This window comes from Polypterus senegalus, chromosome 3 (assembly GCF_016835505.1).
Source record: "Polypterus senegalus isolate Bchr_013 chromosome 3, ASM1683550v1, whole genome shotgun sequence".
Classification (NCBI taxonomy): Eukaryota; Metazoa; Chordata; class Cladistia; order Polypteriformes; family Polypteridae; genus Polypterus; species Polypterus senegalus.
The window spans coordinates 113433183-113458328 of NC_053156.1; the positions used below are offsets into that span (position 1 = coordinate 113433183).

General features: G+C 39.0%; 1 protein-coding gene across 1 annotated transcript in view; it reads left to right on the forward strand.

Moving 5' to 3' along the window:
* Nucleotides 1-779: 779 nt before the first annotated feature.
* bckdhb (branched chain keto acid dehydrogenase E1 subunit beta) overlaps nt 780-25146 on the forward strand; it is a 229741-nt gene continuing 205374 nt past the window's right edge. Inside the window, exons 1-3 of the mRNA XM_039747830.1 lie at nt 780-1017; nt 13939-14016; nt 17529-17597. Of these exons, the coding sequence (XP_039603764.1) occupies nt 819-1017; nt 13939-14016; nt 17529-17597 (346 nt within the window). The 5' untranslated portion in view covers nt 780-818. The remainder of the gene's footprint in view (nt 1018-13938; nt 14017-17528; nt 17598-25146) is intronic.

A 25146-nucleotide genomic window follows, 5' to 3' on the forward strand; every position in this document is an offset into this window, starting at 1 on the left:
CTTTAGAACCAACCAACTTGCAACCCCAACGTCTTGGGGAATGATCATGTTGTTGTGGCTTCTACTTTGTGAACACTGTCCACATGGGTTGTCTTCTGAGTCTTCATCAATCGTAACATCGAAATCTTAACGAAATGCAACTCCGTTTTAACCTTAAAAACATCTCCTCTTACCAGCTGTACTCCCTTGGCTCTCATGTCATATTGTTAATCTTTACCTCTGTAAGTTCTTTTTTTATCATTATTTTGTTTTAATTTAAAAGCATGCATTGGAAAACTGTTCTGTTTTTTATTATCACGCGTGCATTTAAGAACCTCACTAGTAGTGGTGGATGTGAGATGCTGTATGCAGAATAAGCCACATTCCTAAACCGTCCCGCCGGTCTGCTAAATGTTAATGTACGATCCGAAATGCGGTGCAAAGACACCTTTCAGTTTCTGACCTTCTGCAAGCTTTCCAGAAGCCGAAGTCGGAAACAAAGTTGTCTGTCAACATTGTCGCCTGGAGGAGCTGCTTTCCTTACTACTGGTTCATCCACTCAAAGACCCGATGGTTTCTTTGTTAGTTACTTCTGATTTTGACGTACATTCCCAAAGCGCCTGTTTTTAAATAACTTTCAGCGACTTACTTCACCGGCGAAGAAGAAAAACATTTCTGAGATTGAAAAAAAAATCGGTGATTAATTTTTCCGATAATATTTGTCCTATAGAAACACGTGCGATCCAAAAAAGACTCCCCCTACACGGGCCAATCAGGGCGCGCGCTTTGGTCCCCGCCTCTCCACGGTCTTTGATTCAGTTTCCGGAGTTTCTGCAACCATGGCGGCCGCTGTGAGAATTGTGTGGAAAACTGTACCATCCACGGCATCTTCTCGTTATGCTGCGAGAGGCATTTCTCTTAACGGGGTGGGGATCCCTTTGCCCCAGTTTTCATTTAAACATAAGTCACTTGTTACGAGTCAAAAGCGCCTTGCATCTCATTTCACCTTCCAGCCTGACCCGCCACCTTCAGAATTTGGTAAGACAAGAGGGGGGAGCCGAAATATTTTGCAGTTACCTGAACAGATTGACCATACAGTCTATTTGAGTGATTGGTGTTGATCAATTTGAATATAGTTTTATGAACGAAAGAGTATAAGCAGTTGTAATGTTGCGTGTGGTACACGAACTGCTATTTGTGTAGCGACGCATTAACCCTGTCCTTGTATTCGTAAACGCATTTCTTCCCATCCTTGACCCGGCTGTACTGTAGAGGACACATTTTCATACGTGGACATATGTATTTAAATCATTAGTAGTATTGTTAATATTAATCTTCCATGTATTTTGATGTAATACAGATTTATGTTAAAGTGCTGTATTTGAAAACTACTGGTGAACATGTTTTATCTCGACACTGCCGTTCTACATGAGCAGGATGTTCTTTAACTTATTAAACTGTTTAACCTAGTTATGGCTAGATTGGCATGCACAGTATAAAGTGTTTTGGATGCTTTTCGTCATTGCTAATTCAATATAAAGATGCAGTAAACATTTGTGTGATTGACCTTGACTTCATGGATGGTAAAAGTAATTTGATTCAACTATATTCTTGTATTGCGTGCAGGCTTACAGTTCATAATCATAATGGTGTTTTACATTTCCGTAATGATCATTTAATGTTAAATATTGTGCTATTTAAATGTTTATTTTACAGTTGTCAAATGGAGAAATCTAGTCAATTCAATGGTGAGGAATGTGTAGCTGCACCTTTTGAGCCGTACTGTATTATGCACTTCATCAAGAAGATTTATTAAATTGTTGTATATTCCAGACTTAAGTACTGTTCTTCCTCAAGCAAGTATCTATTCATTCTTAGTTTTTCAAGTTGGCTTATTAAAGTAAGGTTTAGTGGAAGCATTGGACACAAAATCTATGGGGTTGGCACAGTCTCTATTAGTCTAAATTAGGCTTACCTCATAGGCATCAAGTAAACCAAACAGTCCTCTTTGCTACATGAGAGCAAACCCCATGCAGGCACAGGAAAAACATGCAAACTCATCCGAGATGGTGATAAGGATTCATATTGAATCTCCAGGGAGGCAGTTATGACCCTATTACCCTAATCCAGTTTACTGAATACATTTTTCTGGGAGAAACAATAAAAGATTGATATTATTATTCTTTATTTATCTGTCCAAGGTGAATTACAAATAAGATCATTTAGGAAATATCTGATTGTTTAGCAGAAAAAGTACCAAGTTATAAAGCAGAAAATAGTTTAGTTTAGTGTTTTAGTAACACTTAGTACTACAGTTAGTCACAAGGCTAGATTAAAACTACCAGGCTGACAAAAACACAGATTTTTGCTATAAGGTCTTAAATCATAAATATTAAGAATTCTCATTTCTGTTTGGAGACCACCTTTTATCAATGTTACCTAAGAAGACTAAAATTTAGTTTCAGACACGATTGTACTGGAGTGATTTCTGTGTTATATTCTGTGGGTGATGGTTTTTATGACACCTTTTTTTTCTCAATATCGCTTCATTTTAAATATCTTCTGCACATGCATTATTTTTACTTCTAGTTTGTGGTAAGTTTTATTCACAGGAAATGGAAGTAATATGTTTTTTTAGTACTTGTTTTTAGATCAAGTTGTGTATGTTTATTTTGGTTTTTTAGTTGGAGCACAAGCAGATGTATGACTTGTTCATGGTCACGTAGTGTCATTTGAGCACACAACCTCAAGGTTTAAGGTCTTAACCACTACACCACGCTACGTAATAAAAATCATCTGTGTTTTTACTGTTAGACATAGCATACTTTGTTGCCATAAGAATGACTGTTGCATCAAATTTCTCATACAATTGAAGTTTCATTTTAAACATAATGACCATTAATCATAATTTCGTAGTAGCTTCTGAATTTTAAAATGGGTAGATGTATTCATTAAATTAGCACTGGAGACTCTTAAGGTTCAGTTGTTAAGTTCATGTGTATCATATTCATAAGTAGTACTTTTATGATAGTTTTTAGACCTGGTCTGGATTTTGACCTGAGCTTACAGAGGAACATAGGACAAAGGTGTCCGCGGATCAATGAAACTCAGTTGTGGCTGATAAAGTGAAAGCCCATTGGATTTGTCTAATGACTTTCTTGGTTAAATAGATAGCAGTGCTTTTTAAATTGTGTACATGTATATCTCTCAATTATATAAAAAAATCTTGGGTCGAGATGTGACCTTCTCGGAAAGACACTTTGACGTCCCGTGAGAACAACCAATTAAAAACAAGATCACAGACATCTAACCTCTCGGTTGTTGGAATGCTTTTGGCAGACACACTTCATGTGCTCTCAGCTCTTAAAAATGTTATACATTCTAGATGGCACATCAATAACTAAGTGAAGAAGAAAGAGCAGCCCGTCAAAAAGACACCCAAAAACGTTGGAGAGAAAAGAAGGCAAAATTGAATGCAAAAAAGAACAATAATAATCTACGTGCACATTCTGAAAATAAGGAATCTAATAATCAGCACAGACGAAGGGGAATTGAAATCTCGTAGGTCCAATCGGGGTCAGAAGTAAAAGACTTAATAAAGATGTTCAAAAACGTTGCCGGGATACACATGCAGAGCAGGTTAGAGATTATGAAAGCTGTGGAATTCGAAAGGCTCAAAAAAAGTTGGCGCGATACGCATGCAGAGGAAGTTAAAGAATATGAGAGTAGTAAAATTCGAAAGTATCAAAAAAAAAAAGGAAGATTGCATTAGCACAAACAAACGGAAATTGTTACTCGGTTAAATAACAGAACAGCAAAAAGAGAATGAATATGTGGACATAGGTGATATGTCAGAATTTGTAGATATTGTAAGGCTTTAAAGTTTAAGTCAGAGACTTGTAGATTGTCTAATTCGTGTTGCCTCCCGATGAAGAGGTGTATCTGCAAGAATTAAAGGATTTGTCGTTTGTTGAAAGTGAAATCCACAAACACTACAGGCAAAATATCAGAGTCTACAGTAATCTTTTCGCGTTCACATTATTCATTGTTTAAAACGTAGATTTACACAATAATGGATCATATGCTGTGAGAACCTGTGGTCCCGCAACAATTAAAGCCATGACAAGTTTTATTTCGAAGAAACCGCAATTCGGTCAGGTATATATTTATGATCACAGAGATGAGATGCAACAAAGAATCGAAAGAGTATGTAACAATTCCCATGAAAATAACAATCTCTTTAAATTGTATATCCGGTTAACCAAACCTGGGGGTGGGTGAGCAAAGTGAGCAGGTGGCGGCGCCACCTAGCATTTTAAAAATGTATCTGCATGGTTCTGAGAAGGCAGTAAATGTATGATGATTTTCTTTCTAACTTGGTCCTTAACATTAACTTTGGATTTGCTTGTTTTTTTATGTATACAGTAAAACTAACTCACTAAAGAGAGTACAAGGTGACATTTTTTGTGCACCATATTTCTTTTTTGTATACACTGCCATTAGGTACATTACATAATTGCAGTCTCACTCTTATTATTTTAAGCTTTCCTTTGAGAGGGAGAGAACAAATTTGAGACTGTTTTCTACATGTGACAAACAAAACTTAATCTTGCATTCATTACTGCTGTTTTTGTTGTTATAGATGAATGAATAGATGGCATTTCTAGGGAAGGCTTGGGTAAAACTATTCTTATTTAAGTAGCAGATAGAGTTCAGTAGGCCAGTGCATGTAATATTTGGCTTCCTTTTCCAGTACCCATTTGCATTTTTCCCAAAGTTGCTCCATTTTCTTCCAACATCCTAAAGATGTATGTGTTAGGTTAAATTGTGATTCAAAGTTAACACAAGGATAAGTGAATGTGCCCGGCGATGGACTTTTCCCCAGTTTAAGTTTAGTTCTCATCTTAATTCTTCCAGAGTAGACACTCACCTCTTGTGACCCAGAGCTGGATAAACTGGTTTGAAAATGGATGGGATCAAGCACACTAAAGAAGCAGCAGAATCAATTCAGAAAAAGCTGAGCAGTCATTAAAACAAGGGGCCTCGCGTATAATGCCATACGCAGAACTCGCACTATAACATGGCATAAGCACAAAAGCGGGAACGTGCATATGCACAGAAAAATCCAGATGCATAAATCTGTGCGTACGCAAACTTCCACGTTCTTCCGCTCCATAAATCCCGCTCAGTGTGAAAAGTAATGCACATGCACACGCCTGCTGTCCCGCTCCAACTCCTCCCAGAATTACGCCTCTTTGAATATGCAAATCAATATAAATAGCCCTTAAGCTCAGCCTTTTGTGAAAAGACAATGGGAAAAGCACGGGGGAAAATAAAATTTCAGCGAATACCAAGTGGAGGCAAAGAAAAAGTACTATTTATTAGTTTAAACAGTGATATAAACAACAAAAGGGAGCTGATCGAGTGAAAGAGTGTCGGAGAAACTCGAAAGCTCAAGTTCACAAAGTCGCACACTGCCCGAAATAAAAAAAGAAGTTGTCGCGATGAAAATGCGAGTCGTAGCCCACACGTCTGAGTGTCATATGAAAGCTTATTAGGGTACAGACAAAAAAAATAGGCACACAGTGGGGAAAAAAGCACAATGTCAATTTTAATCTCGAGATTTCCACTTTAATCACGTAGTTTATGTAGTCATTAAAGTAGAGCATCATAAACTTCATCTCAAAATCGTTTAATTTACTAGTTTCTCAAATCCCATTGTAACTAAAGTAGCACGTTAAATGCTTTGTTTTGTATTTGATCTTCTATGTGCTCTATGTGTGTGAATCACAACGTGCTTCTGGGCTTTCTCTTCCTCCAACAGGACACAGAATCCATTACATTTGTTATATTACAGCTCTCTGAATAATTAAAATACTGACATGTATGCGTGATATCATGTTCATGATGACAGGAGTTAAAGCATGTTATTAAACATGGGAACACAATGGCGCAGTGATTGTTCATGTCTCATGCAAGATGCTTGCTGTACCGTGCGCGACCATCGATGAAATACTTTATATTAGCAGTACTGTATCTTTCAAATGTACTAACCTCCAATTCCTGTCCTTCCTTTTCTTTCTCCAAGTAACCAATCACCACACAATCAGCTCTGTAATAGATGTTAAGCCATCTGTAAGCTTAGAACGCCGATTCTTCAAAACTTTTAAGTTACCATTGAAATATTATCATAGTACATGTTTAATTATTCTATCCATCTATCCTTCCAGTGTTGCGCCAGCACAAACAAGAATAAAGCGCAAGGCAGGAACAATCCATGAACGGAGCGTTATCTCCTAGCTAGCACTATGGCACCATGTCCTGGCATGTTTAATTATTAACAATATAGATTATTTAAATGAAGTTAAAGTTTTATCTGTATAATATTATTAACATATTTTGCTGCATTTTATCTCAGAAAGATATTGTCATCATATGTAAATATGCACTTTATAAAGTCGCTCAGGTTGTGCAATATTATAACTGTATCGCAAGTTTACAGTGAGGTAATCTATACTAATAAAAGGCAAAGCCCTGACTGACTGACTGACTGACTGACTGACTGACTCATCACTAATTCTCCTACTTCCCGTGTGGGTGGAAGGCTGAAATTTGGCAGGCTCATTCCTTACAGCTTCCTTACAAAAGTTGGGCAGGTTTCATTTCGAAATTCTACGCGTAATGGTCATAACTGGAAGGTATTTTCTCCATTTACTGTAATGGAGTTCAGCTAGAAAGCCGTGGGGGGCGGAGTTTCGTGTGACATCATCACGCCTCCCACGTAATCACGTGAACTGACTGTCAACGCACTACGTAGAAAACCAGGAAGAGCTCCAAAACGCGCTTAAGAAAACATGCATTATATAATTGAGAAGGCATCGAAACAATAAGAAGCGAGCGAGTGACATATACTACCATATTAATGAGTGCTGCTACTTCGGAAAGAAAGGTGTAAACCTAAACTTTAAATTAAGGTAATAGACAGGGTGCCGCTGGTGTTTCTCATGCTTACAGGTAATGCGGGATACAAGTTTAATGAGAGGACGCAGGATATAAACGAGAGTTTTGATCACTTTGTAACTAAGTTAAAATTGCAGGTGAAGGGGTGTGCTTATGCAAATTCCGAGAGACTGTGTTTGTGGGGGATTGACAGTTAACACGGTTGGGGGAGTCACGTCATCATATCCCCTCCCATTTACCTCATTTCGCTCTGAGCTGAGCTCCGCGGCTAACGGCATCTTCCGAAGCAACTTCATCAGACTGCCATCAAATACTCACAGAAAACTCCACAAGTTAATACACACGGTGTCTCTAGAGTTTCTCCACACTCAATGTATTCCTCGCGTCCCCTTTATCCCCTCTGATCTCCCATTTCAATTCAGATACCTCCAATTTCCAGTAAGGCTCAGATGCGCGATGACAAGTAATAAGTCTCAAGGACAGACCCTACAAAACGATGCCATTGATTTCAGGCAAGATTGCTTTTCTCCTGGACAACTATACTTGCATTCTCAAAAGTGAGCTCATGCAGCTTCGTCATATTACAACCGGAGTGCAGCCAGAAACTTTTAAGTACCGGGTCTTAGATAACATTAAATTAAGCCGTAGACATCGCAACATCACACAAGATAGCAGCTCACGAGAACTTACTGAACGCAGTACGAGTGATCACTTCCATGCATCAAACCTGTTCAAAAAACGCATTACACAATTTACAAGGTGATGGCTTTCTATGGCGTTCGTTTATAAAGCAGCGGAGAGGCTGTGTGAAGGCAGCTACACAGAAAAAGCAGAGCGCCACACTCTGAATGTATTGCTGGCATCACCGTTATACCCTCTGATCTCCCATTTGAATTGAAATGCCTCAAATTTCCTGTAAGGCTCTGCTTCGCGATGACAATTAATAAGTCTCAGGGACACACCCTACAAAAGGTTGCTATTGATTTGAGGCAACATTGCTTTCCTCCTGGACAAAACTATATGTTGCATTCTCAAAAGTTATATATATATAACCAAATAAACGACCCACACACCATAGCGCAACATGAGAGGCTTCACCTTTAGCGCTGACGTCTTAGGTTCAATTCGCGAGAGTGAGTGCAGTGCGTGTGTACTGCCTGATGAGCCCAGAATTTTGCATTATTTGATAGTAAACCTATTTCAATATATTCAATATATATATATCAGCACTTAATGATTCATTTTACTCTCGCAACCCCTGTTTGGGAAGAAGTATGAAAAAAATATGAGGTTAACGCAGAAAACCAGATCACCAATTTAAGCTTTAGGAATCATAGACATTCGACATCAATGATTGTTTTGGTAAAGCCATACTCGGTGTAATCCTCCTTCCATGTTATAATATTTCCGCGACTAGCCAAGATTAAATGAACGGAAAAAGTAAGAGCGGCGAGGGTGACGAGGCAGGCAGGCGACAGCTCAATAGCTCGAATTTGGATATACTACAGTAGGTTCTATTTAGTCGCCAGAAATATCTTTGGTAGGAATGGAAGTTGGATTTAGTCTTTAAATTTCTATGGTGAAGAAAAATTTGTGCAATGATGATTAAATTTAACTTTCATTCCTACTAAACATATTTCTGTCGACCAAATAAAAATTACTTATATTTAAAATTTAAATAGAAATACGATAGTTCATAATACCCACGCAGCACTAAGTGCACGTAAGATTACGAGTCATCCGTTTTAACAAGCAGCATATTGCACTGATACGAAATTGCCTGCCAATTTAATTATTTAGGAATGGATAGATAAATTAAGATTTTGTACAAATAATGTTTTAAAATTTTCTTCCTCAATGGATTCTGGCACCCCCAGCAGCAGCTTCTCACACCCCAAAGGAGATATGTGTTTGTGTGTATGTATATATATATATATATATATATATATATATATATATATATATATATATATAGATATAGATATAGATATAGATAGATAGATACAGTGGTGTGAAAAACTATTTGCCTCCTTCCTGATTTCTTCTTCTTTTGCATGTTTGTCACACAAAATGTTTCTGATCATCAAACACATTTAACCATTAGTCAAATATAACACAAGTAAACACAAAATGCAGTTTTTAAATGATGGTTTTATTATTTAGGGAGAAAAAATCCAAACCTACATGGCCCTGTGTGAAAAGTAATTGACCCCTTGTTCAAAAATAACCTAACTGTGGTGTATCACACCTGAGTTCAATTTCCGTAGCCACCCCCAGGCCTGATTACTGCCACACCTGTTTCAATCAAGAAATCACTTCAATAGGAGCTGCCTGACACAGAGAAGTAGACCAAAAGCACCTCAAAAGCTAGACATCATGCCAAGATCCAAAGAAATTCAGGAACAAATGAGAACAGAAGTAATTGAGATCTATCAGTCTGGTAAAGGTTATAAAGCCATTTCTAAAGCTTTGGGACTCCAGCGAACCACAGTGAGAGCCATTATCCACAAATGGCAAAAACATGAACCAGTGGTGAACCTTCCCAGGAGTGGCCGGCCGACCAAAATTACCCCAAGAGCGCAGAGACGACTCATCCGAGAGGTCACAAAAGACCCCAGGATAATGTCTAAAGAACTGCAGGCCTCACTTGCCTCAATTAAGGTCAGTGTTCACGACTCCACCATAAGAAAAAGACTGGGCAAAACGGCCTGCATGGCAGATTTCCAAGACGCAAACCACTGTTAAGAAAAAGAACATTAGGGCTCGTCTCAATTTTGCTAAGAAACATCTCAATGATTGCCAAGACTTTTGGGAAAATACCTTGTGGACTGATGAGACAAAAGTTGAACTTTTGGAAGGCAAATGTCCCGCTACATCTGGCGTAAAAGGAACACAGCATTTCAGAAAAGAACATCATACCAACAGTAAAATATGGTGGTGGTAGTGTGATGGTCTGGGGTTGTTTTGCTGCTTCAGGACCTGGAAGGCTTGCTGTGATAGATGGAACCATGAATTCTACTGTCTACCAAAAAATCCTGAAGGAGAATGTCCGGCCATCTGTTCGACAACTCAAGCTGAAGCGATCTTGGGTGCTGCAACAGGACAATGACCCAAAACACACCAGCAAATCCACCTCTGAATGGCTGAAGAAAAACAAAATGAAGACTTTGGAGTGGCCTAGTCAAAGTCCTGACCTGAATCCAATTGAGATGCTATGGCATGACCTTAAAAAGGCGCTTCATGCTAGAAAACCCTCAAATAAAGCTGAATTACAACAATTCTGCAAAGATGAGTGGGCCAAAATTCCTCCAGAGCGCTGTAAAAGACTCATTGCAAGTTATCGCAAACGCTTGATTGCAGTTATTGCTGCTAAGGGTGGCCCAACCAGTTATTAGGTTCAGGGGGCAATTACTTTTTCACACAGGGCCATGTAGGTTTGGATTTTTTTTCTCCCTAAATAATAAAAACCATCATTTAAATACTGCATTTTGTGTTTACTTGTGTTATATTTGACTAATGGTTAAATGTGTTTGATGATCAGAAACATTTTGTGTGACAAACATGCAAAAGAATAAGAAATCAGGAAGGGGGCAAATAGTTTTCCACACCACTGTAGATAGATATAGATATAGATATAGATATACATATATAGACTCATGACACTACTCATGACAATGACAAAACAATTACAAAAATGTTTCCTTTTCTTTTTCATTATTTCTTTAACACACTACTTCTCTGCTGCAAAGCGCGGGTATTTTGCTATATATGCATATGTATATATATATATATATATATGTATATGCATATATATGTATATATACTGTATATATGTGTGTGTGTCTGTGTATGTGTGTGTGTCTGTGTCTATATATATGACAGCAACACTCATATCAGTGACAAAACAATTACATTAATCATCTTACGTTATTTTTAAAATGCTTCCTTTTCTTTTTCATTACTTCTATAACACACTACTTCTCCGCTGCGAAGCGCGGGTATTCTGCTAGTTGTACTTATAAGTACAAACAGTTCTACAAGGAGCACTTGATGAACTGATTGATTGTGTTTATAGTTCTTGGGATGAAACTGTTTCTGAACCGCGAGGTCCGTACAGGCTTTGCAACGTTTGCCATGTGAGAGCAGGTCAATAGACAGCATGGCTGAGGCAGCGTCTCTTTCTCAGCTTCTGTAGATCTTTGATTCCCCACTCAGATACAGTGATATAAATACTCTGAGTGGTTCAGTAAGAGTAATATGGAAAAAGATAATCTGCTGTGGCAACCCCTAACGGGAGCAGCTGAAAGAAGAAGGTGCAGTGAGAGTAACAACGCTAAAGCAGCTATTGTATTTAGAATAGTTTGACCATTCCGTGGTCCATTATATTGTTACAGGTTAATTACAATCAGATGCATTAAACTATTAAAATAATATGCGGTTAATTTCAGTGTATTTATAAAGCCGCGTCAGGGATGTGGATCTGAAAAAGAAAGGGTAAACACACAGGAACAGTACCACTGCTTTGACGCTGGGTGCCGCTAGTCTGCAAAACCGAGGGGAGAACTTCTGTACGCCAGGGTATGAGGTACCATGGAAATGTGCGTGGCTTTACGCCAAGTTTGGGTATTATACATCGCGATTTGAGTATGGAAACGTTCGTACGCACCGTTTATACATGAGCCCCCAGAATATTTCCATGGGAGATACAGTTTAGTGTGATAAGAGTAAAGTGATACATACAGGTAACACTGACATTAACAAAGTGTACCCATCATGTTGGCATAGTGCAGATGTGATTTTTTTTTTCTTCTTTAAATGCATAACAAACTTATATACAGTTCAATATGTTTTTATTCCACCAGTTTAACATTTTAGTGAGATTACATTTGTAGAACATTGTACAATTTACATAACCATACTTCAAGAATCATAGCAGAACACAGAATTAGCAATGTACTTTCTGACTAGGTTAGATACTTGAGGATCTGTAAGAGGTGGCAAACATTTGCCAAAAAAAAAAACCAGACTCAGGTCAACATCTTATAAATTGGAATATAATTCTCCCACTGCAGTTAAAATGGGCACCTGTTTTACAATTGTAATACAGACAGAAATACATTGGAATATTAAATGTTCAATATTACTGCAATTCTTGTGAAATAATTGCGACTGTCATTTAGGACTCTGAGGTAGGCCAGATGTCTTTCAAAGCTATGATATGATTTGTCTTTGGAAAGTCATTTATGTAGCTGTAGCTATCTCCCCACATTGGTGTTGTACCCGCTTAATGACGGTTTTCATTGGCTCTGCATGGCGCATTAGTTCAGTAAAGCTTTTACTTTTAATAAAGGTAAGAGACATCATTTTCCATTTTCAATTTTGGTATCTCTTTTTTTGTTCTGCTCATGCATAATGACATTTTAAAGCTTGTATACCAAATGGAGGTATTACAGTTTGTATTTTTCTGTCTTTGGGGTGAGAGGTTTTTCAAATAAACATTGAGCTGTTTGAACTGTTCTACTAAAGTTTTGCATTAGAACTTCTGCAAATGTTGTGTTGCTTTCTGTGTCAGATATTGCTAGATGTGACCTTTGACACCATACTTGTCTCTGATTTTCTCTAATGCAGTATTTATGTGGTAATTTCATTATTAAAATACTGGCTTCCACAAGTTATCTGTATATTTGACCACCTATGCTAAGCCCTGACTAGAAGCGATGCAAGCCATGCACTAAAGGACTTGTCCTTCTTTGACAATAAAGGAAGTTTTGAATTGTTCAAGTCTGGGTCTTCAAAATCTTGTAAAGAATCGATATATTTGATCCAGTAGAGTTCGCTTACTTAAAACAGTGGTAAAAATTAAGCAGAGATGCATTTTAGTCAGAAAGTACATGTTCATGCAATAGTCATGTAGTTAAAGCAAATACTTTAATAACTTTAAAATATGGATACTCTCATAATGTGACTATTGGTTATCTAAATAAGGAAGCATTGTTTACTTTTAACTCCAAAATGTGTGTATATCAAAATCCAAACTCTACAATACAGTTTCATTAGAAAGTGTTTTACAACTTCTCAAAATCTTTTTTTGTTGCAGAACTATCGAGTAATGGTTTTATATTGGAAATGTCTTGCTAGGTACAGCATTGATGCTTGTTAATTTGTAATTCTCAGTCCGTGTGAAAGGTCATCTAAAATCTTTTAACTGTGATTCGCCAGCAACTTCTTTTTGTTTAGGCAAATAAAAAATGGAGGTAAGGGCACAGTAGTTTTCTTCTACTTTTTGCTGTCCTAAATAATATTTTATTTGTAAAAAAATACCTGAATGCCTATGTTAAATCTTCTCAGTTTGTTTTCATAATAAACCCTTTTTGAAATGAAATGTGATTTTTTTGGATTGACTACTGTGATATATAATATGAGTATATCCATCCATTCATCATCCACCCCGCTATATCCTAACACAGGGTCATGGGGGGGTCTGCTGGAGCCAATCCCAGCCAACACATGACGCAAGGCAGGAAGCAAACCCCGGGCAAAGCGCCAGCCCATCGCAGGGCACACACACGCACACACCAGGGACAATTTAGGATCACCAATGCACCTAACCTGCATGTCTTTGGACTGTGGGAAGAAACCGGAGCACCCAGAAGAAACCCACGCAGACACAGGGAGAGCATGCAAACTCCACACAGGGAGGACCCAAGAAGCGAACCCAGGTCTCCTTACTGTGAGGCAGCAGCACTACCCACTGTGCCGCCCTATAATATGTGTATATATGTATATATATATATGTTTATAATAGAAGAATGTTAACATGCCTTTTTGGTTATGTTCTGACTTATGTAGATATTAATAAACTGTTAACCATAGTAATACAGTAATGACTAGGTAGTAGGTGCTTGTTACATTATGTTTTGATATTTTTGGAAAAGGTTTACCTTTGTCCACTCAATAATCTATTCAAGTAAATAGTATAATTTCTGTGTTTTGTTACAGGGTCAACCCAAAAGATGAATCTGTTTCAGGCTGTGTCAAGTGCTATGGATAACACTTTAGCCAATGACCCAACTGCAGGTGGGCTTTTTTAATTTTTTTTTTTTAATTTAGAAAAATAATACATTTTTAACATTTTCAGTACATGTTACTTTCTGTTTACATTTGTAATTAATGTTAAGTAGGTATATATTAGCTGTGGTGTTAAATCAGATTTTTATTTATTGTTAATTATTGCCATTTGAAGATATCAGGGCATTTCAGATACAGCTTACACAACTACTGCTACCTATAATATTTCATTCAAAGATGCATTTGTTAGGTGGTGGTAGTTTTTTAATGTCAATCTTGTCAATAATGTAAATTCTCTGTAAGATATGGTGTAATAAGTAAAACATTCATTTTAATGTATGCAGAAATTGATGTTAGTTCTTTGAAAATACCACAGATGTTTATAGTGGTTGCTACTAGAGAAAATTAGTTTTAAAGCATGGCTAATGTTAGCAGTAGCAAATAATAAATATTGCATTTATCAGCATGTGTGAATCTTCTGGTCTGTATCAGGATAAATAAAAACACGCAAGTCTTGCCTATTGATTTTTTTTGTCTAAATTTAGTTGTGCTATGAATCTGCTAAATCTTAAGGTTTCGTCGTGTTTATACCTAGGTCAGCTTTTAGAAGTTAGTGTGGCGTACTGGCTAAAGCAGTTGAATGTGGACATAAAAATTAAATGACTTGTACAGGGTCACTGGCATACAGTGTTAACTTTAAAAAAGTCTTCTAACCTCCCTGAGCTCAAAATGTGGTTTAGCACTGTATGTCATGTACTTTGTCAGTTCTCACAGTTTCTTCATGCTACATTTTAACCTTGTGAGTTTTAACCTTGAGGTGTCCATTTTTACTGATCCTTCGATACATTATATAATGCTTGTTTATCAATAAGTGTATTTTTTTTTACTCAGAATTTTTCCTCTTGTGTCACTTCCTTTGTACAAGTGTACATCTGTTTCACTTTGTTTTGTGTACAAATAAAAGCTTAGGTCCATTTTTGCCCAGTTCTGGAATGAAGTTTAGTTTAATTGCATGACTACACTTCTCATCCATCTTCTTCATCATTCCTTTCTGTTATCATCTGTTCTTTATAATATCCTGAATGTCATTTGCTAACTCTGGCATTATTTCTCAGTACACTTCCTACTATAATTATGTAAAACCCCTGTACTAAGTGCTGTTGTCTTTTCCGTTTCCCTTTAAATTCTTTTGTCTTCTTATACACTTGCTCATTTGCTCTTTGGTTTTCCTTTCCTTGATAACTTCAATGCAGATCTGTTTCCTACCTACAAACACTTTATGACATCACCACCTATATATTTTCTCAATATATTTTAACTGTATGCTAAATTGGAATATAGTGAAACCATGACCTTTTAAATTGTATTCTCATTTTATTTTTTTGGGAGGCACGTTTTTGTTCATTTTTCCTTCTAAACTTTGTGCAGATCCCTAAACCTCAGACATAATGCAGATACAAGTCCCAGGTTCAAAAGACCTATTTATCATAATACCTTAACAGGCTGCTTCAAGGGTTCAATAAAAAAATGAACAAAACTATTTTTCTCTCCTTCTACTCCACCCCGGAAAGCTTTGTCCAACACTTACCAACTCCATACTTGCCTTTTGAGGTGAGGCACCTTCTTTCATATTGGATCAGGGAGTACTTCTGGTGCCATAGCATTGCGCGGCGGAAACGCTTCCTGGTCCTGTGGAAGCTCCACAAAACAGGGAGGTCTTCTTCCAGCAGTGTATTTTGGCAGCCCCCAAGGACCTGGACAGGGTTGCCCTTCTGAATTAAGAATCTCATGGAACCCTGCGGGTGTCAAAACTGGAACTGTACCAGAGGAGCACTGCCACCTCTTGAAGTGGGAGATGGACTGCATTAGGCATACAGTTTCTCCCAGTACATTCATTTTTTTTTTCTTACTGATGGGTTAAAACCAGGAACCATCCCAACTGGGATTCATTACGCAATTTTATCCCATGAATGAATCCCTGTTTTTCTTGCCAATTCTTTTCCCTGGTCAACATCTTTCAGCTCTGCCATTTTGTGAGTACTGCTTCCATCATCTATTTCAAGAGTGAAAGTTAAAAGAAGATGTGAAATTAAAATTCAGACTTCAGCACATTGTGTCTGTGTACTGCTTTGTATTTGAATTTTATTACTAACTAAATATGCACACTAATAGACAAGTTAGGATTGCCAGTCAAGTTCAAGGGATATATATATACAAATACAGTTTACTTCCCCAGATCCTGTGGTCTCTTTTGGTTTACAAAGTTTCTCTGTCCACCTATGAGAGTGCAGTAGTCTAGCACTCCAAGAATGGTGGAGAAGGGTCTTGGAGGAGAAAGAGGTGCGAGTCTCTGGGATGTTGTGGGTGAAAACTTTTGGTGGACTCATGAACATGAACATTAGCCAATGTGAGAGAGGCCTTCAGTTGTTTAGAAGTTATCCTGGGGTCCTTTGTGACCTCGCCGACTATTACACGCCTTGCTCTTGGAGTGATCTTTGTTGGTCGACTACTCCTGGGGAGGGTAACAATGGTCTTGAATTTCCTCCATTTGTACACAGTCTGTCTAAATGTGGATTGTTGGAGTCTAATTCTTTAGAGATGGTTTTGTAACCTTTTCCAAGCTGATGAGCATCAACAACTCTTTTTCTGAGGTCGTCATAAATCTCCTCTGTTCGTGCCATGATACACTTCCACAAACATGTGTTGTGAAGAGTAGACTTTGATAGATCCCTGTTCTTTAAATAATACAGGGTGGCCACTCACACCCGATTGTCATCCCATTGATTGAAAACACCTGACTCGAATTTCACATTCAAACTAACTGCTAATCCTAGAGGTTCACATACTTTTGCCACTCACAATTATGTTATATTCGATCATTTTCCTCAACAAATAAATGACCAAGTATAATTTGTCTCATATGTTTAACTGGCTTCTCTTTATCTACTTTTAGGACTTAAGTGAAAATCTGATGATGTTTTAGTTCATATTTATGCAGAAATATAGAAAATTCTAAAGGGTTCACAAACTTTCAACCACAACTGTACTTTCCAGACATTAGTACAAGAATCATCTTTGCTCCATTTTTATTTTCATCCGTTATATTTTGGAAAGCTTTGGCATGTACAAGCTAAGGGGCTTTGCACTTTTTGTTTGTCTTGTGAACATCTCTCCTAGCAAGGACCCTTCTCTGCCATCTACCTGTATAAAGCCTGATGTAACCCTCTGCCTTGTGGAATGAACTATACTACTTCAAAAAACAGTTGAAACAAATTTTAAAAAGTAGTACTTGCATCCTTAAAAAAGGGCATCTCTCACAACCTGGATATTTCCCAAAAGGAGAAAAGAATACAGGGAGTATATCATTTCAGAACAAAAAAGCTTGAGTGTAATAAACACAAAAAAAGTGTCACTGTTCATTTCCTTTACCTTTTATGCTAATATACTGTATATCAAAATGTAATAAATAATTTATGTTTACATTTAATTTATAAACATTTTTGTTTTATTGTATTTAACAGTGATTTTTGGGGAAGATGTTGCATTTGGAGGGGTCTTTAGATGTACTGTTGGTCTGAGGGACAAATATGGTAAGTCATACTAAATACAAAATAATCATACCAAATTTGATTGTAGAATTAAGGTTACCATTTTAGCTTTTAATGTATGGATATTTTTTTGTTCTAAAGCTAATTACATAAGTGAAGGCTTTTAGAGCAGACATCACAAAATATTTAGGTATATTAGATGTTCAAGTTAAGGACACGAGGAAAACGGCATTCAAGGAGAATAAATAGTCACTTTGTAAAAATCTAATGAAATAGTTAGATGGAGTTTCTTTATTCATCCATCCATCCATCCTCTTCCGCTTATCCGAGGTCGGGTCATGTGGGCAGCAGCTTGAGCAGATATGCCCAGACTTCCCTCTCCCTGGCCACTTCTTCTAGCTCTTCCAGGAGAATCCCGAGACAGTCCCTCCAGCGTGTCCTGGGTCTTTCTTGGGGCCTCCTCCCGGTTGGATGTGCCCGGAACACCTCACCAGGGAGGCGTCCAGGAGGCATTCTGATCAGATGCCCGAGCCACCTCATCTGACTCCTCTCGATGCGGAGAAGCAGCGGCTCTACTCTGAGCCCCTCCCAGATGACTGAGCTTCTCACCCTATCTTTAAGGGAAAGCACAAGCACTCTGCGAAGGAAACTCATTTTAGCCGCTTGTATTCGCGATCTCGTTCTTTCGGTCACTACCCATAGCTCATGACCGTAGGTGAGGGTAGGAACATCAAATGTAAGTGAAAAATAACCTCTCAAGAGTGACATCCTAACACCTACAATAATCATTGATGTGGTTATCTTCTTTGCTTATAGTGAATTGTTGCCTTTATAATGGATTTTTTCAGTTTTTTCTATTAGCAATTCTACACTAGATCGACTGGTAAATTGAGAGCTTTGCCTTATGGCTCAGCTCCTTTTTCACCATGACAGACCGATGCAGAGCCCGCATTACTGCAGATGCTGCACCGATCTGCCTGTCGATCTCATACTCCATTCTTCCTTCACTCGTGAACAAGACCCTGAGATACTTGAACTCCTCCACTTGGGGCAGGATCTTGCCTTCAACCCTGAGAGGGCACTCCACCCTTTTCCGGCTGAGGACCATAGTCTCGGATTTGGAGGTGCTGATTCCCATCCCAGCCACTTCACACTCAGCTGTGAACCGATTCAGAGAGAGTTGAAGGTCACGGCCTGATGAAGCAAACAGGACAACATCATCTGCAAAAAGCAGTGACTCCATCCTGAGTCCACCAAACTGGACCCCCTCAACACCCTGGCTGCGCCTAGAAATTCTGTCCATAAAAGTTATGAACAGAATCGGTGACAAAGGGCAGCCCTGGCGGAGTCCAAGTCTCACTGGAAATGGGTTTGGCTGACTGCCGGCAATGCGGACCAAGCTCTGACACCGGTTGTACAGGGACTGAACAGCCCTTATCGGGGGGTTCGGTACCCCATATTCCCAGAGCACCCCCCACAGGATTCCCCGAGGGACACGGTCGAACGCCTTTTCCAAGTCCACAAATCACATGTAGACTGGTTGGGCAATCTCCCATGCACCCTCCAGGACTCTGCTAAGGGTGTAGAGCTAGTCCACTGTTCCGCGACCAGGACGAAAACCACACTGTTCTTCCTGAATCCGAGGTTCGACTGCCCAACGGACCCTCCTCTCCAGAACCCCCAAATAGACTTTTCCAGGGAGGCTGAGAAGTGTGATCCCTCTGTAGTTGGAACACACCCTCCTGTCCCCCTACTTAAAGAGGGGGACCACCACCCTGGTCTGCCAATCCAGAGGCACTGTCATCGATGTCCATGCAATGTTGCAGAGACGTGTCAACCAAGACAGTTCTACAACATCCAGAGCCTTCAGGAACTCCGGGCATATCTCATCCATCCCTGGGGCCCTGCCACCAAGGAGTTTTTAGACCACCTCGTTGACCTCTGTCCCAGAGATGGGGGAGCCCACTTCCAAGTTCCCAGGCTCTGCTTCCTCATTGGAAGGCATGTTGGTAGGATTGAGGAGGTCTTCGAAGTACTCCCCCAACCGACCCACAACGTCCCAAGTAGTGGTTAGCAGCGCACCATCCCCACCATATATAGTGTTGACACTGCACTGCTTCCCCCTCCTGAGACGCTGGACAGTGGACCAGAATCTCCTCAAAGCCATCCGAAAGTCATTCTCCATGGCCTCCCCAAACTCCTCCCATGCCCGAGATTTTCCCTCAGCAACAACTGAAGCTGCATTCCGCTTGGACTGCTGGTACCTATTAGCTGCCTCCAGAGTCCCACAGGAGAAAAGGGTCCGGTAGGACTCCTTCTACATCTTGACGGCATCCCTCACCGCTGGTGTCCACCAATGGGTTCGGGGATTGCCGCCACGACAGGAACCGACAAACTTACGGCCACAGCTCCGGTCATCCGCCTCAACAATAGAGGCACAGAACATGGCCCATTCGGACTCAATGTCCCTCACCTCCCTCGGGACGTGGTCAAAGTTCTGCCGGAGGTGGGAGTTGAAGCTACTTCTGACAGGGGACTCTGCCAGACGTTTCCAGCAGACCCTCACAACACATTTGGGTCTACCAGGCCTGACCAGCATCCTCCCCCACCATCGAAGCCAACTCGCCACCAGGTGGTGATCATTTGACAGCTCCGCCCCTCTCTTCACCCGAGTGTCCAAGACATGTGGCCGCAAGTCCAATGACACGACCACAAAGTCGATCATTGAACTGAGGTCTAGGGTGTCCTGGTGCCAAGTGCAAATATGAACACCCCTTTGTCTGAACATGGTGTTTGTTATGGACAATTTCTTATTTATTCAGTGTTCAGGTGATTTTCAGGGTCAGATGAGCTTTTAAACTGGATTTGTTTTGTTCTTGGTTTAGTTATTAAAATATTGATAAAGCCTTTTATTTTTGTAAGAATTTATTAACTGAACCTTTGGTGTTCTACCAGTTTGCTCCGCTAAATGGTGGAATTCTATGCGAATCAATCTATTATTTTTATATACACTGTATGTTGTTTAGGCAAACAATTCTTTAGAACTGCCTTTGTTGATTTATTAACAAAATGAAACAATTTGTGTTACATTTAATATAATTGTTGTACAGTATGTACATGTTCATCATATTGAAATAACAAATTATTTAATGTTTTTGTGATTAAATTCCATCCATCCATTATCCAACCCGCTATATCCTAACTATAGGGTCACAGGGGTTTTGAAAATTCTATGATGGCCGTAAGCTAGAATTGTATTAACTTTGTTTTAATCATACAGACTACACTACACCCATATTTTGAAAAAGATAAGCGACAAAAAAAGTGATGAGATAAGCAGGTACATAGATAGATAGAAACTTTATTAATCCTGGAGGAAAGTACAGGGTTACAGCAGTTGACAAAAAGGCACAAATGTACATATGAAAGGAATTATATTAATCTTAAATATATAACAAGGTACAAATATACACACACAACAAGAATTATCTGTAAATAAATAAGTGATGTATAGGTGTTTACTGAGTGTAAAGTAATTAGAATTACACATACTTCTAAGTTAAAATTTTAAATGACAGGATATCAGTTATGGGCTTATTGTATTGCATATAACATCATTGTCTGTTAAGATGTCTGATAGACCAACTCGGAACGGTACTGGCAACAGGGATCAATACCCACTTGGCTGAGTGCTGACCCATCAGAGCCTGATGGGTGAAGATAGAAATGGTCTTACATTGCTCGCCTTGGAGCAGTTGTCTCAAGACTGTTACTAATTTTGCTCTTGTGTTTAGGCAAAACCTCATACAAAGGTAGAGAGTCATTGTATTGGATAGTAAGCTGCTTCCTTCTACTTTCCCCAGTAAGTCCAGCCTGACTCCCAAGATTAAACTAGTCTTTTAAATTAGTTTTAGTCTGTTAACATCACTGCACTAATGCTATTTTCCCAGCACACTACTGACTAGAAAGATACACTGGCCACTACAAGCTGATAGAAGACATGTAAGAATGGCTTGTATATATCAAACATCATTAAAATAGAGGCAACTCTCACCTTTCTTCTATAACAGCCTCTGTGTTGGTGCTTCTCTCAAGCCTGTCGTTCAAAAGCACCACAAGGTATTTGTTTGGGCTGCCGTAATTAATCAATGTATTTGACTAATCAACTAAAAATTTTAACCAAATTGTATTTTCTTAATGAAATAGTCAACCCTTTTCCTCATCCCCATTGCCTGCCTTCTGTGACTCTCTGGGCTGTTTCTGAGTAGGCTAATCATAGCAGCAGAAATACCACTTTCAGCAGGAGAAAGTATGTCCAAATATCGGGCAAAATTCTCCTCTGTATGGGAGTATTTTAACTGAAAATCTGAGAAAATGGTTATTCATTGTGAGAAGGAAAAAAAAAGATTTAGTTTCATAAGAGCACTCACTTAATGCATAAACACCTGAAGAGGAAGCACGCTGGATTTTAGCACAGGACAAGCCAACAATATCCTAAATACTCTACTTACAGTTACTTAGCTGTTTGACAATAATTCTCCTTGTTTTGTGAAGCTGGTTGACTTGAGATACTCATTCTAATGGCAAAAACATTAGAGCCACAGAATGTCTTTTGACAGAACAGATCAATTGGCAACTGACAAGTGCATTTAGCAGACACCATTTTTACTTGCAAATGCACTGAAGCAAAATTTTTCAATGCTTAAGCTAGCTAACTATGATAGGCTAGTCATTTAAATGCACATGGTATCTTTATTTTGAGAAGAGCTGCATTTTCACCCTTTCCCAGATACATATGCCAGGGCCCACAATGTATAACTATTCATCTGTCACCTTGTGGATCTGAAAGAAAGCTACTTGTCTAACATACAGTGGGTACGGAAAATATTCAGACCCCCTTCAATTTTTCACTCTTTGTTATATTGCAGCCATTTACTAAAATCATCAATTAATTTTTTCCCTCATTAATGTACACACAGCACCCCATATTGACAGACAAAAAAAAGAATTTTTGAAATTATTGCAGATTTATTAAGAAAAAAAACAAACTGAAATATATTTGTTTTTTTGCGGTGTGACGTTGGATAATACGGAATGTTGGATAAGCGAGACTCTATTGTATGTTTTATGTGACGCAGTTGATCCAGATTGAAAGAGGGTTTGCAGCACCCCTCACATTTTTGTAAATATTTTATTCTGTCTTTTCATGGGACAGCACTGAAGATATGACACTTTGACACAATATAAAGTAGTCAGTGTACAGCTTGTATAACAGTGTAAATTTGCTGTCCCCTCATAATAACTAGACACACAGCCATTAATTTCTAAGCCACTAGTAACAAAAGTGAGTACACCCCTAAGTGAAAAATGTCCGAATTGTGCCCAATTAGCCATTTTCCTTCCCTGGTGTCATGTGACTCATTAGTGTTACAAGGTCTCAGGTGTGTTAAATTTGGTGTTATCTCTCTCACACTCTCTCATACTGGTCACTGGAAGTTCAACATGGCACCTCATGGCAAAGAACACTCTGAGGATCTGAAAAAAGATGGCGTAGGCTATAAGAAGATTGCCAACACCCTGAAACTGAGCTACAGCATGGTGGCCAAGACCATACAGCGACAGGTTTAACAGGACAGGATCCACTCAGAATAGGCCTCACCATGGTTAACCAAAGTTGAGTGCACATGCTCAGCGTCATATCCAGAGCTTGTCTTTTGAAAATAGACATATGAGTGCTGGCAGCATTGCTGCAGATGTCAGCCTGTCGGTGCCCAGAACATACGCCCGCCGCACACTGTATCAAAGTGGCCTGCGTGGCTGTTATCCCAGAAGGAAGCCTCTTCTAAAGATGATGCACAAGAAAGACCGCAAACAGTTTGCTGAAGACAAGCAGACTAAGGACATGGATTACTGGAACCATGTCCTGTGGTCTGATGAGATCAAGATAAACTTATTTGGGTAAGATGGTGTCAAGCATGTGTGGCGGCAACCAGGTGAGTAGTACAAAGACAAGTGTGTCTTGCCTACAGTCAAGCATGGTAGTGGGAGTGTCATGGTTTTGGGCTGCATGAGTGCTGCTGGCACTGGGGAGCTACAGTTCATTGAGGGAACCATGAATGCCAACATGTACTGTGACATACTGAAGCAGAGCATGATCCCCTCCCTTCGAAAACTGGGCCGCAGGGCAGTATTCCAACATGATATCCTCCAAGACGACCACAGCCTTGCTAAAGAAACTGAGGATAAAGGTGCTGGACTGGCCAAGCAGGTCTCCAGACCTAAAAACCCTATTGAGCATCTGAGGGGCATCCTCAAATGGAAGGTGGAGGAGCGCAAGGTCTCTAGCATCCACCAGCTCTGTGATGCCGTCATGGAAGAGTGGCAACCCGTGAAGCTCTAGTGAGCTCCATGCCCAAGAGAGTTAAGGCAGTGCTGGAAAATAATGGTGGCCACAAAAAATATAGACACTTTGGGCACAATTTGGAAATTTTTCATTTAGGGGTGTACTCACTTTTGTTGCCAGCGGTTTAGACATTAATGGCTGTGTGTTGAGTTATTTTGAGGGGACAGCAAATTTACACTGTTATACAAGCTGTACACTGACTACTTTACATTGTATCAAAATGTCATATCTTCAGTGTTGTCCCATGAAAAGATATAACAAAATATTTACAAAAATGTGAGGGGTGTACTCACTTTTGTGCGATACTGTACATGTCAATCTGCAGTAGAACTACTTCTGGAATGGTTCTGCGTTCATGGTAACTGCACCCATTCAGGCTCTTTTTGCATTTAGTCTATGTTTGACACATTTTTTTTTCTAAAGTGTACTTTGAATTGACAAATGTGTAATGTATTTGTGTTCCATTTTCAAACTACATATTTCTTAACTTGTGGCCCTAGTCTGTAGAAAATATGCAAAATGTGCCACATATAAATTAGTGCAATAATAGTTGAAACAGTTTCAGTAAAATGCTATGTAGAATTTTAGTACTTGGCTCTTTTGAAGTCATAGTGGCAGTCTGCAGTTTTTTTCTCCACTAGATGGCGAAATCCCACCATCACTATGCCTATTAGAGTGCACAAGTTTGCTAGTACTTTTTTCAAATTGAAGGATTTGGACAGCAATGACCTATCCTAGCAGTATTATCCCTCCGAAAGAAACCATTGACTGTGCTGGATACTGTGAGTATTGATGCAAAGAGTGAAGAGCATGCAATGCTGAACAAAGTTCCCTCATAAAACTGGTATATCTTGTGAAGTTTAAAGGTGAAAAGAAGTGTTTTTGTCATCCAGTACCATAAAAATTAGGAAACTGTACTTACCACATTTAAAACAAAAATGAAAAGTTCCTAATGGAATTTAATTACCTTGCAGAATTTTTATAAATGTCAAATTTCAGTCATCAGTGTCTGATTGTTGTGTTTTTAATAATGTTAAGATTTGTAGATGACACATGCAGGAAAAAGCATATATTGGAAATAGGCATGGACTACAATAAAACACTTCTTCAGTCATTTGCAGCAGTAGTGGTTTAAATTTGATTTGTCTGTGTTTTATATAATAGATTCCATTTTTATTTGATAAAATA